The sequence below is a fragment of the Pelophylax lessonae genome (genome assembly GCF_965119305.1).
Source record: "Pelophylax lessonae genome assembly, chromosome: 8".
In the NCBI taxonomy this organism is placed as follows: Eukaryota; Metazoa; Chordata; class Amphibia; order Anura; family Ranidae; genus Pelophylax; species Pelophylax lessonae.
In genome coordinates this window covers 149,895,031-149,910,569 of record NC_138775.1, presented here as the reverse complement: position 1 = coordinate 149,910,569, position 15,539 = coordinate 149,895,031, and the positions used below count along the sequence as shown (strand labels likewise).

The window sequence follows — 15,539 nt, the reverse complement described above, 5'->3', positions numbered from 1 at the left end:
GCACTTAAGGTTCCTAAGAGCACAGTGGCCTCCATAATCCTCAAATGGAAGACGTTTGGGACGACCAGAACCCTTCCTAGAGCTGGCCGTCCGGCCAAACTGAGCTATCGGGGGAGAAGAGCCTTGGTGAGAGAGGTAAAGAAGAACCCAAAGATCACTGTGAGCTCCAGAGATGCAGTCAGGAGATGGGAGAAAGTTGTAGAAAGTCAACCATCACTGCAGCCCTCCACCAGTCGGGGCTTTATGGCAGAGTGGCTCGACGGAAGCCTCTCCTCAGTGTAAGACACATGAAAGCCCGCATGGAGTTTGCTAAAAAACACCTGAAGGACTCCAAGATGGTGAGAAATAAGATTCTCTGGTCTGATGAGACCAAAATAGAACTTTTTGGCCTTAATTCTAAGCGTTATGTGTGGAGAAAACCAGGCACTGCTCATCACCTGTCCAATACAGTCAAAGTAGTGAAGCATGGTGGTGACAGCATCATGCTGTGGGGGTGTTTTTCAGCTGCAGGGACAGGACGACTGCTTGCAATCGAGGGAAAGATGAATGCGGCCAAGTACAGGGATATCCTGGACAAAAACCTTCTCCAGAGTGCTCTGGACCTCAGACTGGGCCGAAGGTTTACCTTCCAACAAGACAATGACCCTAAGCACACAGCTAAAATAGCGAAGGAGTGGCTTCACAACAACTCCGTGACTGTTCTTGAATGGCCCAGCCAGAGCCCTGACTTAAACCCAATTGAGCATCTCTGGAGAGACCTAAAAATGGCTGTCCACCAACGTTTACCATCCAACCTGACAGAACTGGAGAGGATCTGCAAGAATGGCAGAGGATCCCCAAATCCAGGTGTGAAAGACTTGTTGCATCTTTCCCAAAAAGACTCCTGGCTGTATTAGATCAAAAGGGGGCTTCTACTAAATACTGAGCAAAGGGTCTGAATACTTAGGACCATGTGATATTTCAGTTTTTCTTTTTTAATAAATCTGCAACAATGTCAACAATTCTGTGTTTTTCTGTCAGTATGGGGTGCTATGTGTACATTCATGAGGAAGAAGAATGAACCTAAATGATTTTAGCAAATGGCTGCAATATAACAAAGAGTGAAAAATTTAAGGGGGTCTGAATACTTTCTGTACCCACTGTAAGATGGTTATTAACATGCAGTCCTGAAAACCTTTTTCCAAGCCATAGGGAGTCTGCTACTACAATATTTATATTTCTCCTACTCATTCACACAACATTTGCTTACATCCTATGGGCAGCCTTGGTTACAGTGGAGACCTGCTCATCTGTTGTCATACTTTTAGTCACTAGGCCTCTGTTGTAATAATTGTGTATCACTGTACACATAGAAATGGCTGCTGTAGCTAAGCTTCCTGACACTTACATATATCACTTACATTAAATTAAAAATAATACTAAGTGTATGTACAGTATATGTTAGAAAGCCTGTTTACAGAAAATATCTATATAACTTTTTTTTATCTTTCATTTCTTATAAATAGGTTTACATGATTAATTTAAAACGTCGCCAAGATCGGCGTGTTCGGATGCTGCGTAGCCTTTATGAGCTAAAAATTCAAGCAAAAATATTTGATGCTGTAGATGGCAAGTAAGTATTTATTTTCCAATACATTTTTATTGAAGGTCAAGCAGTGTATTACAATAAAAGCGAAGGATGCTTAACAAAAAGGCTGTGACACAGCACGCCTATATAGTAATAAAGAAAATACTACAATACAAGCTACATATAGTATATGACGAATCATAAAAAGGCATAGTGACAATGTCATTATCAAAAAGACATTCCTCAATATTTCCAATGTTTAAAGAAGAAGTACAGCCAAAGTTCATTTGGCTGTACTTTCACCGTGGATCACAGGAGTGCAGATCGTTCTGCACCCCCTGTGAACCATTTTCAACCTGTGAACCGCTGTTGGCTGACATTACAGAGCTGGTCCAGGCTTGGGAAGGATCGGACCATATCGGGATCCACCCACATGCCTGGACCGGACCAGCGTGCCGCTGAGAGTCTGAGCCACCTGCTCCCGCCCCCTCCACAGCCCAGCGCTCCAGTGAGCAGGGGGGGGGGGGGAGTAGAAAGCTGGTGACTGACAGTCAGCAGTTCTCTGCTCAGGTAGCCCTGAGAATCAAGTGATCAGTAGTGTATTTACACTTATGCTAATGTGTATTGTACTTCAATGGCAGAGACAGGCTTTTCCTTTTGTTTATGTATTGAGATGTGATGTGGATTCTGTTAAGCCTGTGTATCCCATTGTTAAATGTCAATGAACATATTGTTCCTGTCCAGATGGCTAGATAATCAGTTCAGGTAAATTATAGTTCTATATACAATTTAATCTGCATATGATAATGTAATCAGGTAATCCCTGACCTGTGTATGGTAATCTGATCAGAAGGCGGAAGTCCATGCTGTATATAAATTCTGTGTGACTGTTAAATAAACAGAATATTCCAGTATAAGCTAAGTTGTCGGCTAGCTTTGTATGGGGGTGGCTGGAAAATCTGATATCTATGTTCACGACTGGGAGGAAGCCGTATACTGACGGAAGTCCACAAGTACAGTGTGGGTTGCGGTTCCGTTACAGTTGCATATATGAAAGTGTACAATAGTGTCACATTCCACGTCATTTTGCCATATAAGGGGAGCTTATCTATGACACAATATCTTTATCCAACTTTGGGAAAACCATATTATAATACCTCAATCACATTGGGTGTAATAAAGCGGACGCCTCCATGGAGGGCCGTGTTTACCTGCACAGGTGTTATGTACATCCCTGTGCAGGCGGTCCCATTCATGTCAATTGAGATGCAGCAGCTGCATGACACAGACGCAGCTCCCAATCTGACATCTTTGCAGCTGTGAGTGTACAGCCTGTAAGGAAGACAGTATGCGTTCAGGGCCGTGAACCCACACAGATGTCAGAGTGAGAGCAGCGTCTTTATCTGTGCATCCTCTGCGTCCCAATTGACACCAGTGCATGGAAACACAGCCCTCCATGGGCATACACTTTAGTATGCCCCATGTGAATGACACCTAAACTTATACACATATAAAGAAACATTTTCCGTTGTAATAATTTTTACCTGTACTTTTTTACCTGTATTTTTTAATTGACTGACTAAAATTAAAGCAGTAGTAAACCTGGGATTTTTTTTTTAACTTGCAAGGCAAAGTTAGAATGTGCTAGTATGTATCACATACTAGCACATTATGTGAAACTTACCTTAGAATGAAGCCCTCCAGTGGCGAACTGTCACCGCTGACATGGCTTTCATTTTCACTCGGTCTTTCTTCCAGGTTCGCGGACTGTGTGAGTGACTGGAACCACAATGATGTCACTCCCACGTGCTGCCGTTTACAGCACAGGACTCTGAAGGATTGGCCTAGGCAGACATCACTGGCTGCATGTACAGTAATTATCTCCTAAACAGTGCCCGTTTGGGAGATATTTACAATACCTGTAGATAAGAGTTATGATAGGCTTACCTATAGGTACAATTCATGCATAGGAGTTTACTCCCACTTTAAAGCTGGACTTCATGCAGTTATTAAAAGCAATTTAATATACTCATTCAGAAATACAAACTGTATTACTAAATGCAACTAGTTTTAGTACCTGAATTTGTCATAATATAATCCTCTTGTAGTGCCCTGTATAGCAGTACAGGGACTGGGAAAAGGAAGAGAAACACTCGAAGTAGGAAAATATGTGCTTACACGAAGTGAGCACAGTGTGATGACTTCATCCTCACGACTAGTCTCCCTCTCAGTAGTCTCCAGATGTTTCAATATTCATCCATCCTTGCCACCCCATAGGGAAAGACTAACTCAAGTTTCAAAAAGAGTATACTATTATTGTGTTCTCTGTTTTACCATCAATATTTTATGAAAATACTTAAAAATGTCACTCAAATAAAAAAATGCACAAATCTTGTGCACTTTAGATAAAAACCCGTTAAAGGAGAGTTACAGCCAAAGCTCGTTTGGCTATACTTCTTCAATGGATCACAGGAGTGTATTTAGTTTAGTTTAGTTTTAGTCCTGTGGCCCGTTTTCAGCAGAGAGAGGTCTGAAGTCCCATCTCTGCTGACGTCACAGAAGTCGGTCCAGGCACCTCGTCATCAAAACAATGGAAGTCGATACCTGCCAGGTGCCTGGACCAATACTCTGCTCAGCTAATCAGCGAGCTGCTGAGAGGCTGAGCCCGCCGCTCCCCGCTCCTCCACAGCTCAGCGCTCCAATGAGCGAGAAGGGGGCAGAGCAGAGAGCTGCTGACTGACAGTCAGCAGCTCTCTGCTCAGGGAGCTGTCAGAACCGAACGATCAGCGATGTTCGATCACTCAGTTCTCATCATAGATGCGTCAGGGGACAGATGCAGCATCGGGCTTTGCTGCATCAACCTAGGTAAGTATAATTCTGGAAAAAAAAAATAAAAAATTCTCTTTTAAGGTGCAATATCTCTGGTCACTCACAATATGGCGGCCTGCTCATTTATGGTATTACGGCAGGAGCTGATGACGTCATGCCGCAATACTGGAAGTGAGCGAGCTGCCATCTTAAACTGCACCTTATGGGGGAGCCAGTGCTTTTTTCCTGAAGTGCACTAACTTTGTACACATTTAATGTGAGTGGGATTTTTACATATTTTAATTAAATAATGCTGGGAAAATGGAGAATGCTTTGATAGTGAGAATTTTCCTGTGGAGTGTCATTATTTATTTATTTATTTATTACAGGTATTTTTTTTTAACGCCAGCAATTTAAAGCAGCACTTTACATATTGTACATTCACATCAACCCCTGCCCCCAAGGAGCTTACAATCTAAGGTCCCTACTTCACTTGTGTACATACAAATATCTTTAGATTATATTACAGCTGAGTTTTTTTTGTGCAGTCATAGCAGTCTGTTATAATTCATCTCCATAGTTCAAAGTACAGTACTGTGTATTCAATAAGTTGCTTTGTTATTGTTACCTTGGTTATAGTTACTAAACATTGATTTTCCTACCCTCGCAGGGCCCTTAATACAAGCCAACTTAAAGCTCTGAATATAGATATGGTACCGGGATATCATGACCCGTATTCAGGGAGAACACTAACAAGAGGCGAGATTGGATGCTTCCTTAGTCATTATTATATATGGAAAGAGGTAATCGTTTAGTAAATCTTGCTATTCATTTTGTATCCCATCTAAAGCTGCCAAACATGACTCAAATATAGGTGGTTCCTTTGGATCGGGCAAAGTTTGAGGCATGGATGGCCCTGCAACTGGCTTGATGATCTCCAACTGAAAAGTTGAAGGAACCAGGTGTAAAGAAGTTTTCCAAAATGTGACAGTAGCCAATTGACTGCAGTCACTCTTTTGGTATTCTGACAGTCGTAGGTGCTGGTTGGCAAAATACAATAGCTACCAGTGGGAGATTTTATATAAGAAACAGAGAAGCGCCTCTAAGTGTATACTTTTATTAGCAAGATACAGCAATAGTAATTAGCAACTCACAAGGGATGGTAAAATCAGGCTCATCAATAAGCGGAAACATATCTCCTTCAGGTAGAATGCCCATGCACCATGCAACCAATCAGGGAAGGAGGGATGATTTGTATTCAGGTAGGCTTCTAAAGGAAAGGACATTTTTTTTACAGCTGTTATCTAGGTATTTATTAGAGCGCTATTAAGAAATAGAAGGTGTAATAAAGAGCAAACAGTTGCCTGTATATACAGAACTGTTAGACAGGATGGCAAGAAGAATGGTATGGTTCACTTTAAGTTTTTTAATGTAAAACTAAACTGGTTTGAAATCAATTGTATCTTAGTTGTTTTATTTTTCGAAGGTGTTTACCGTTGTAACTGTTTTATAGCTATTTACTACCTTTCAATATTCTACAAATGACCCGGTTTGTAGAAGTGAACAGCCATAATGTTATGCATTATAAAAGATTCTTAGAACATTTATGTGCATAGATTATTTGCATTATGACACAGCAAAAAATAAAAAATAAAAAAGACTCTCCTAAACTAAAATGGAACCATTAATTTTGGGCTTTGCTATATTGCATAAAACACAAGTACAAGGTACCCTAATACATGGGAGAAATAGACAGTTTTGGCTACTTCCTAAAGTAGCACCCTTGTCTTAAACAGGGCTACTGGTAAATTTAGCTTTGCTGGGTAGTAGTTAACCTAGCTGATTTGTAGGCTTTATGATCACTTGGATTTTCTCCTAAGCCTTGTATAGCTGTGGTTCCTCCCTTCTGTCAGTAGGTGGCACTGTTACCTTTGGTATTAGTATGATGAGATATAGGGAAGTTAGGTTATGAATATGCATAATTTTCTCAGCCAAGCAGTATGAGTTTCTCGTGGCCGCTGAGCATGCTGGGGAATGATATAAATATTTGGGGAGATCAAATGATCAGGGTCCTTCCACCCAGACCTTGGTCTGGTGTGGATGTGTGAGGAACAGCTGCTGTTCTGGGTAGGTCTGAAGCCTAAAGCCTAACCATGTGCTTGAGGCTCTGCAAGGGAGAGCCTGCCTATGGACTGAAGGCATGAAGGAAAGGATGGAGACCTGAGATTAAGTACCAGAAGTTACTCTGCAATGGACCGGGAAACCGTGGAGAGCCTGGAAAAGTGTCAAGATGGAATCATCCAGAGAATTACTGCCCTCCTTTTTTTGAGTTATTTTCCAGTTGCTATAGGAAATATCCATTGCTAGAAAAGTACAGATTGATGGTTACAGCTTAAAGGCTCTTTTTCTGTACAGCTGTCTATCCTTTCTACTTTTTGTCTAAGGAATCTGCTGGTCTCCTAGTCTGTTGGTTGTATTTGACTAAAGGTGTCCAGTGCCCTACCCCTTTCTCCCTGAAATGTCTGTTATCTTGAGCAATAAACTCACCTTTGTTCAGCATAAAAGTTACTGGCGCCCATCTTTTCTACCTTGTACACCAACCACCATGCCTAGTAACCTGCACCCTGAGGGGAAATGTCAGCCCTCCCTTTCTCTGGGGGCCACCACCACACCTCAGGAGGTCAGGGAGGTGCTACACTAGGTTTCATGGAAAATAGCTGTAGGGGAATCAGGGGAAACTGTACTTTAAATTATGTATTTCTATTAAAAACCCATAAACTCATATCTTTACATATCAGATAAAGACAAAAGGATATTCAATTAAAATCTAATGAAACAAAAAAAAATGTGAGAAAATGGTTAGGGTAACCTTTAAGTGAGGGAGTCTAATCTTAAAAAACGTTCTTGACTTGATTTTGTTTACATGTTTAGGTGATTGAAAGGGGACTAGAGCAAGCTCTTATAATAGAAGATGATGTCCGGTTTGAGTACCAGTTTAGAAGCAAACTGCTAAAGGTCATGCATGATGTTGCAATGACTGAGTTGGATTGGGACCTAATGTAAGTATATTTATTTAGGTTGTTATTAAAGCTAAGTTATATTGTAATGAGAATGTCATGTGGGCCTAGTATCGACTACAATGTTATAAAGTTCACTTGTTATGAGCGAAATATTAGAGCTGCCAATGGTGGAGCTTTTGAAGATGCTAGTTGATTGCATATCTGACTTCAATAGAGACCTGAAACAGGCATACATCAAATAAAAGTCAGGGAAAAGGCAAAATTCCATATATTTATACTTGTTCCAGGTCCACATAGGTTAGAGGGGACCTAGAAAGTATTAAAATAAAACAGCCGTATGAAAGTAAGGCACAGAAGCATTTTCATAAATAGGGGCCAGTAATAGATGGTAGAGTTTAGAATGACCTTGCCAGGAAGAAAATGCCCAAAAAAGAGAGTAAATATTACCTGTCCCACCCCTGGTGCTTTGTAGTGATATTAAAGTCTTGTTTTTTTTTTTTTAAATAACAAACATGTTATACTTACTTGCTCTGTGCAGTGGTTTTGCAAAGAGCAGCCCAGATCCTCTTCTTCTTGGTTCCCTCTATGGCGCTCCTGGCCCCTCCCTCCTGCTAAGTGCCCCCATAGCAAGCAGCTTGCTATGGGGGCACCCCAGCCGCTGCTTTGTGTGTCCATTCAGACACAGAGCCATGGCTTGGCCCCGCCCCCTCTCTCTCCTCATTGGTTCACTAACTTTGACAGCAATGGTGCTGACTGCTGTCTCAGCCAATGAGGGAGAGTCCCTGGACAGCCGAGACTCTTGTGCAACATTGCTGGATCAAAATTGAGCTCAGTTAAGTGTTGGGGGGGGGGGGGGCTGTATTTTTATAGAATGCATTAAGATAAAAAAAAAAAAAAACCCTTCTGCCTTTAGAACCATTTCAAAGTCTCCTAAGAAAGCATTTCTTCAATTTCCTTGATCCCTACTTGTCACAGTGCTTCCTCCTGCCGACCTCTATATCAGTACTATGTCCTGAAATGGTGTGGATGCCACTGGAAACTTGGATGAAGGTGGAAAATACTTCTAGTGTTTGCTTTGAGAGCTGTAATGGAATCAGTGGAATGGAAAGCCTATTTAGTAGACATGAGCTCCTCATCTTCCATTAAAAAGGACTGTATAGAAAAGTTCAGAAAGACTGGGTGGTATTGATTACCACAAATGAAATACAATGACAGACCAGTACAAATGCCCTCTTCTGCTAATTTCAGAGTTAAAGGTCTATCAGTGGGGGCAATAATCTTTTCTAAAGTCGATCTGAAAAGGATTTCAGTTTAAACTGCTTTAACTGCTTCCCACAAAATCACGTACCTGTACGGCATTTTGAGGAAGGGGTTGTACCGGGGTGATGCTTGCAGCTAGAGGCATCACCCGGGTACCGTTCTTTTAGAGCAGACAGTTGGCTTTCATGTAATAACAAACGATCTGGCTAAGCAGCTGCTCGGCCATTATCACAAGCAGCGGGAGGGGAACATCTCTCCCTGCCACCTTCTACCTCTCCGCCCAGGTCTCCCATCCCCATGGGAGACCCGAACGAGCAGCCGGAACATCCGCCGGCTAGCCATAGACCCGATCGGGTCCCTGATGTAGTAACCTAAAAACGAGGTCACTTCTGGTTTACTCGGTAGCCACCGGCGCAGATTTTAAAAAATCCACAATATTCAAAAACGCTGATCTAGGTGTTTTAAATTCTTTGAAGTGAGAGAAGGGGTTTGGGGGTCTTCCCTCCAGTACCCTCCATAAAGAGTATCTGTCACTGCCTATTACTGTCACAAGGGATGTTTACATTCCTTGTAAAAGCAATAAAAGTGATCAGATTTTTTTTTATTTTTTTTTTTTAAAGAGACAGTGTAAAAAAATAAAATAAATAAGAAAAAAAACATTTTTTAAAGCGACCCCGTCCCCGCGTGCCAAAGAAAACACATGCGTAAATTGGGCCCCTAAATTTAAATCACACATGTGAGGTATCACCACAACTGTTAGAGCCAAGAGCAATAATTCTAGCAAAAGACCTCCACTGTAACAGATAACTGGTAAAAATTTTAAAGCGACGCCAATGGAGATTTTTAAGTACCGTAGTTTGTCGCCATTCCACAAGTGCGTGCAATTTTAAAGCGTAACATGTTAGGTTTCTATTTACTAGGCATAACATCATCTTTTACAATATACAAAAAAATTGGGCTACCTTTACTGTTTAGTTTTTTTTACATTCAGTGAAGTGTGTCTTTTCCCCAAAAAAATGAGTTTGAAAGACCGCTGCGCAAATACTGTGTGACATAAAATATTGTAACAACCGCCATTCTCTTCCCCAGAGTCTCTGCTAAAATATATATATATATATATATATATATATACTGTTTGGGGGTTCTAAGTAATTTTCTAGAAAAAGATACTGATTTAACTTGTAAGCAACCAATCTCAGAAATAGGCATGGTCTGTATGGCTGGAGAGCAGGTATTTCACACACCTGCTGGCAGGGCCGGGACAATGGGTGGGCAGGAGGGACGGTTGCCCTGGGCGCAATGGTTTATTGCAGGGATGGGAGGGTGCCTTGACCCTAACCCTAAGGGAAGGGGGGGGGGCGCAGATTGACATCCTTGCCCTGGGCACTGGATGACCTTGTCCCGGCGCTGCCTGCTGGTGTTGGGTACCTGCAGTAGCCAAAGAAAAGCAATAGCAGTTTCAATACATGAACTGCCAGAAGGGTAAATATAAAGCATCTGCTTTTACACTCTGTGCTTGCTTAATTCTGCTGTCAAAGTGACAGAGTTACTTTAAGAGGAATTAAAAAAAAAAACTTGCACACTTAGGTGTTACCAACATATGCTTTTGGTTTATGTGTTGACACAGCTGCCTTTGAGAAAATTTGTGGGTGTTATGCTTTGAGAGCTTCTGTGCCAATTTATCACCTGTCTAGACGACAAAACAAATTTTTCAAATCAGAAAATCAAAAATGATCAAATCAGTGATTCTCCTAATGTGATCATCCAAGTCTCAGATAACACAAGACAAAACTAAAAATGGAAAATGGAAACTTAGTTGTACTGGCTGGGTACTATAGCAGTTTCATGCAGGCAATATCTTGATGTTCATGATCAGGCACCTGGAAGTGACGGGGACGATAAATGTTTACCTTTAAATCCTATGGGACTCTTCACACCACTGCGTTACAAAGTCCTGCATTCTGCTGCTTTGGTGTGGTTTAACCACTTTACTACCGGAGGATTTTGCTGTCTTACGTCCAGGCCACTTTTTGCGATTCGGCGCTGTGCGACTTTAACTGACAATTGCGCGGTCGTGCAACGCCGTACCGAAACAAAATTTACGTCCTTTTTTTCCCACAAACAGAGCTTTCTTTTGGTGGTATTTGATCACCTGTGCGATTTTTACTTTTTGCGCTATAAACAAAAAAAGAGCGTTTATTTTGAAAAAATAACAATGTTTTTTCAATTTTTTTATATGAAATTCCCCCCCAAAAAAATGTAAAAATCAAAGTTTTTTTAAATTTTTGGCCAATTTGTTTTCTGCTACCTATGTTTGGTAAAAAAATCACAATAAGCATATTTTGATTGGTTTGCGCAAAAGTTATTGCGTTTACTAACTAAGGGAAAGATTTCTGTCATTTTTGGTGTTTTTTTTTAACGCGTAATGGCGGCGATCTGCATTTTTTTTTGCGGGACTGCGACATTGCGGCGGACAGATCGGACCCTTGACTGACATTTTTGACACTTTTGGGGTTATCAGTGACATTACTGCAGTAATCAGTGCTATATATATATGCACTGTTACTGTAAAAATGACACTGGCAGGGAAGGGGTTAATTTTATTGGAGAGGGAGGGGTTAATGTATGCCTGGTACTGGGGGGGGGGGTGACTGAGTGAGTCAGGGACGGATCGGATGTTCAGCTATGCTGAACCATGCTATCTGTCCCTGCCTGTCACTTAGGAGATCCGCCCGCTCTGTTTACACAAGCGGGCGGATCTCCAAACTAGATTCCCCGACGATCGGGGAAGAGCAGCGGCGATTGCCGCCGCTCCTCCCCTGGCCCGACTCCCGCTGTGACTGAACACAGCGGGAGCGAGCCAAAAGGGGCGGAGTCCAGCGACGTAGGTCTATGTCGCTGGACGATAACGAGCCACATTGCTGCAGTAGCAGCAATGTGAGCGGAGTTAAAGTGGTTAAGGCCCGTACACACGATAAGAATATCTGTAGGGAAAATTCGTCCGACGACTGATCTGCCGATTTTCGGATTGTTAGTATGGTGCTTTCGACAGCCAACTCCGACTTTTTGGCTGACAAAATCCTGATGTGCAGGCTATAAAATTTTTGTCGTCCGTAATACAACGTCCGATTTTCATCTCATTAGTACAGATTTAGACGGAAAAAAATCTTAAGAGCAAGACTAGGCATGCTCAGAGACGAAAGAACACATACAAAACAATCCAACACAAGACATCACTTCTGAAGTAGAATTCTGTCGTACGGGAAAATTCGTATGAAAATAACCTCTTCACTTTCCACATCAGACTAGCATGCCACAAAAAACGGACAACAGATCGTTCGATAATCTGATCATGTGTACGGGGCTTTAGAAAAACCGCATCAAAAACCACAGCTTCTCGTTTAAATGAATGTAAATTGTCGTAAAAATGCACCTCTTTGCAATTTTCCACAGGTTCAGGCAACTAAAAAACGCACCAGAAATACAATGGAAAAGCATCTGAAACACAGCAAAATCACGGTTAAAAACGGATATGCTACAGAGCAGTGTGAAAGGGCCCTAACATGTATACAGGGATTTCCAAGATAGTAGATGAGATCACTTTTAGGCCTGAAAGGCATTTTTTTTCTAAAAAAATCTAAATGCAACCCATTGTTTTCTATTTTTTTTATAATCTTTATTTAAGACAAAGTAACATTTCCAATGATACAAAAACATAAGTTTCAAGGACATGTATAAAATGTGAGTAAACATGAGAATAAAAGGAGGAACAACAGTTGAATAACAGAATAACCATGGGGCTCTCCCCCCGGGGAATCATGAGTAGACCCCCTGAATCCATCACCAACTAGTGTGTATATACATGAATCCAAAAATAAGAAAAAGTCTTCACAAGGAGACCAAATGGCTGGCACTAGGCCAGCATATCCTAATGAGAGTGCTAGATGAACTACTGGAACTGCCCGTCATGCTAGTGCATTATTAAGAAGCTAGAAATATATAGAGTGCATACACACTCCTGCACCTGCGCACAGGACCAAAGCAATAATGTAAAAAAAAAAGTGTGAATGAATATACAAGGTACTGTATATAACTCACAAGCAGCCTGTCATAAAGCAAATACTTTGCCAAAGATGAAAAACAATATACAGTACCTCAAAAAAGTGAGTACACCCCTCACATTTTTGTAAATATTTTATTATATCCTTTCATGTGACAACACTGAAGAAATGACACTTTGCTACAATGTAAAGAAGTGAGTGTACAGCTTATAAAACTGTGTAAATTTGCTGTCCCCTCAAAATAACTCAACACACAGCCAATAATGTCTAAACCCCTGGCAACAAAAGTGAGTACACCCCTAAGTGAAAATGTCCAAATTGGGCCCAATTAGCCATTTTCCCTCACCGGTGTAATTTGACTCGTTAGTGTTACAAGGTCTCAGGTGTGAATGGGGAGCAGGTGTGTTACATTTGGTGTTATCGCTCTCACTCTCTCATACTGGTCACTGGAAGTTCAACATGGCACCTCATGGCACAGAACTCTCTGAGGATCTGAAAAAAATATTTGTTGCTCTACATAAGGATGGCTTAGGGCTATGAGAAGATTGCCAAGACCCTATAACTGAGCTGAAGCACGGTGGCCAAAACAATACAGTGGTTTACCAGTACAGGTTCCACTTAAAACATTCCTCGTCATAGTTGACCAAAGAAGATAAGTGCACATGCTCAGCGTCACATCCAGAGGTTGTCTTTGGGAAATAAACGTATGAGTGCTGCCAGCATTTCTGCAGAGGTTGAAGGGGTTGGGGGTATCAGCCTGTTAGTGCTCAGACCATACGCCGCACCCTGCATCGAATTGGTCTGCATGGCTGTCATCCCAGAAGAAAGCCTTTTCTAAAGATGATGCACAAGAAAGCACGCAAACAGTTTGCTGAAGACAAGCAGGCTAAGGACATGGATTACTGGAACCATGTACTGTGGTCTGATGAGACCAAGATAAACTTAATTGGTTCAGATGGTGTCAATCATGTGTGGCAGCAACCAGGTGAGGAGTACAAAGACAAGTGTGTCTTGCCTACAGTCAAGCATGGTGATGGGAGTGGGGCTGCATGAGTGCTGCCGGCACTGGGGAGCTACAGTTCATTGAGGGAACCATGAATGCCAACATATACTGTGACATACTGAAGCAGAGCATGATCCCCTCCCTTTGGAGACTGGGCCGCAGGGCAGTATAAGGACCCCAAACACACCTCCAAGATTACCACTGCCTTGCTAAAGAAGCTGAGGGTAAAGGTCATGTACTGGCCTAGCATGTCTCCAGACCTAACCCCTATTGAGCATCTGTGGGGCATCCTCAAATGGAAGGTGGAGGAGCACGAGGTCTCTAACATCCACCAGCTCCATGATGTTATAATGGAAGAGTAGAAGAGGACTCCAGTGGCAACCTGTGAAGCTCTGGTGAACTCCATGCTCAAGAGGGTTAAGGTTGTGCTGAAAAATAATGGTGGCCGCACAAAATATTGACACGTTGGGCCCAATTTGGACATTTTGACTTAGGGGTGTACTGACTTTTGTTGCCAGGGGTTTAGACATCAATGGCTGTGTGTTGAGTTATTTTGAGGGGACAGCAAATTTACACTGTTATACAAGCTGTACACTCACTATTTTACATTGTAGCAAAGTGTCATTTCTTCAGTGTTGTCACATGAAAAAATATAATAAAATATTTACAAAAATGTGAGGGGTGTACTCACTTTTGTGAGATACTGTATATGTACTGTATATGTATATGTATATATATATATATATATATATATATATATATATATATATATATATATATATATATAAGGTTGACCGCGCTTAATAAAGCAAAATTTATTAAAATGATAAAAACCACTATGTGAAAAAAGCACAGTGCTCATAGTCCCATAACATAAATTCCTCATAAAAACCATTAAGTGCGGATACAGTGCTCATAAAGTCCCATTACATGAATTCCTATATAACCATGGAAAATTAACATGAGTAGTATGAGAAACATAACCGAGTGGTAATAACCACACCAAAATTCAAAATGTCTATAGGCTAGGCGCAGGGCAGCGCTCCCGAGGGAGAAGTCCCAAAGCCTCAACCAACGGTCCCAATAGGGATCTAAATCCGTATAGGTATGTGCCAACGTGAGAGGGGCGGTGGGGGTGCTCATGCCCAGTTCATCTTATGAGTTGCATACTCAGGGGTGGGAGAGATCCTTGCGGAGTACCCAAATGTTCCAGTCCTGGGCTTTAGCAGCGAGTCTGGGGCACATTAAATAGGAGCTCAAGCAACATTAACATAAAGTCCCGGTAAGCTGGATCCTTGTTCACTGTGCATATTCATGAGCTCTTTTAGGAGCAATCTTACCAGTTCTCGATAAGCATGAGTACCGACTTAGTCCAAGTTGTGGGGGTTACCTTTAGGGCTTAGGTTCTTTCCCCAGCAGAGGGAGAACATAGCCAGTCAGTCCCTTGGAGTGGATGGGCCTGGAGACGAGCCCAAAGCAGGGCGCTGTCGACCCCTTTTGCGGCTTCGGCGCTTAGCAGGCAGCCAGGGTTGGGAGGGGCTCGATAGTAGGAAAGCCCAACGATGCTCTCCAATCTGGGAAGTTGACTGGATCCAGCCCGTGAGTGGACAAGAAATGAGGAAGATCATCTTTAGTACACAACGAAACCTGTCTGCCATCTTAGTTACCTGTAGGTAAAATGGAAAACCCCAACGGTAAGTGAGGCCTGCCTCTTGGATAGCGGCCGGTAGGAGGTGGAGTGCCTGGCGTTGCCTGAGAGTGTGCCTAGATATGTCCTGATAGAAGATAAGGTGTGCCTTATCAAAGTCAAAGTACGGTTT

At 42.0% G+C, this 15,539-nt stretch overlaps 1 protein-coding gene across 1 annotated transcript in view; it reads left to right on the top strand.

Moving 5' to 3' along the window:
- Nucleotides 1-15,539, top strand: part of COLGALT2 (collagen beta(1-O)galactosyltransferase 2) — a 166,240-nt gene that overhangs the window by 140,862 nt on the left and 9,839 nt on the right. The window contains exons 8-10 of the mRNA XM_082265582.1: nt 1,506-1,612; nt 5,046-5,178; nt 7,307-7,434. Of these exons, the coding sequence (XP_082121708.1) occupies nt 1,506-1,612; nt 5,046-5,178; nt 7,307-7,434 (368 nt within the window). The remainder of the gene's footprint in view (nt 1-1,505; nt 1,613-5,045; nt 5,179-7,306; nt 7,435-15,539) is intronic.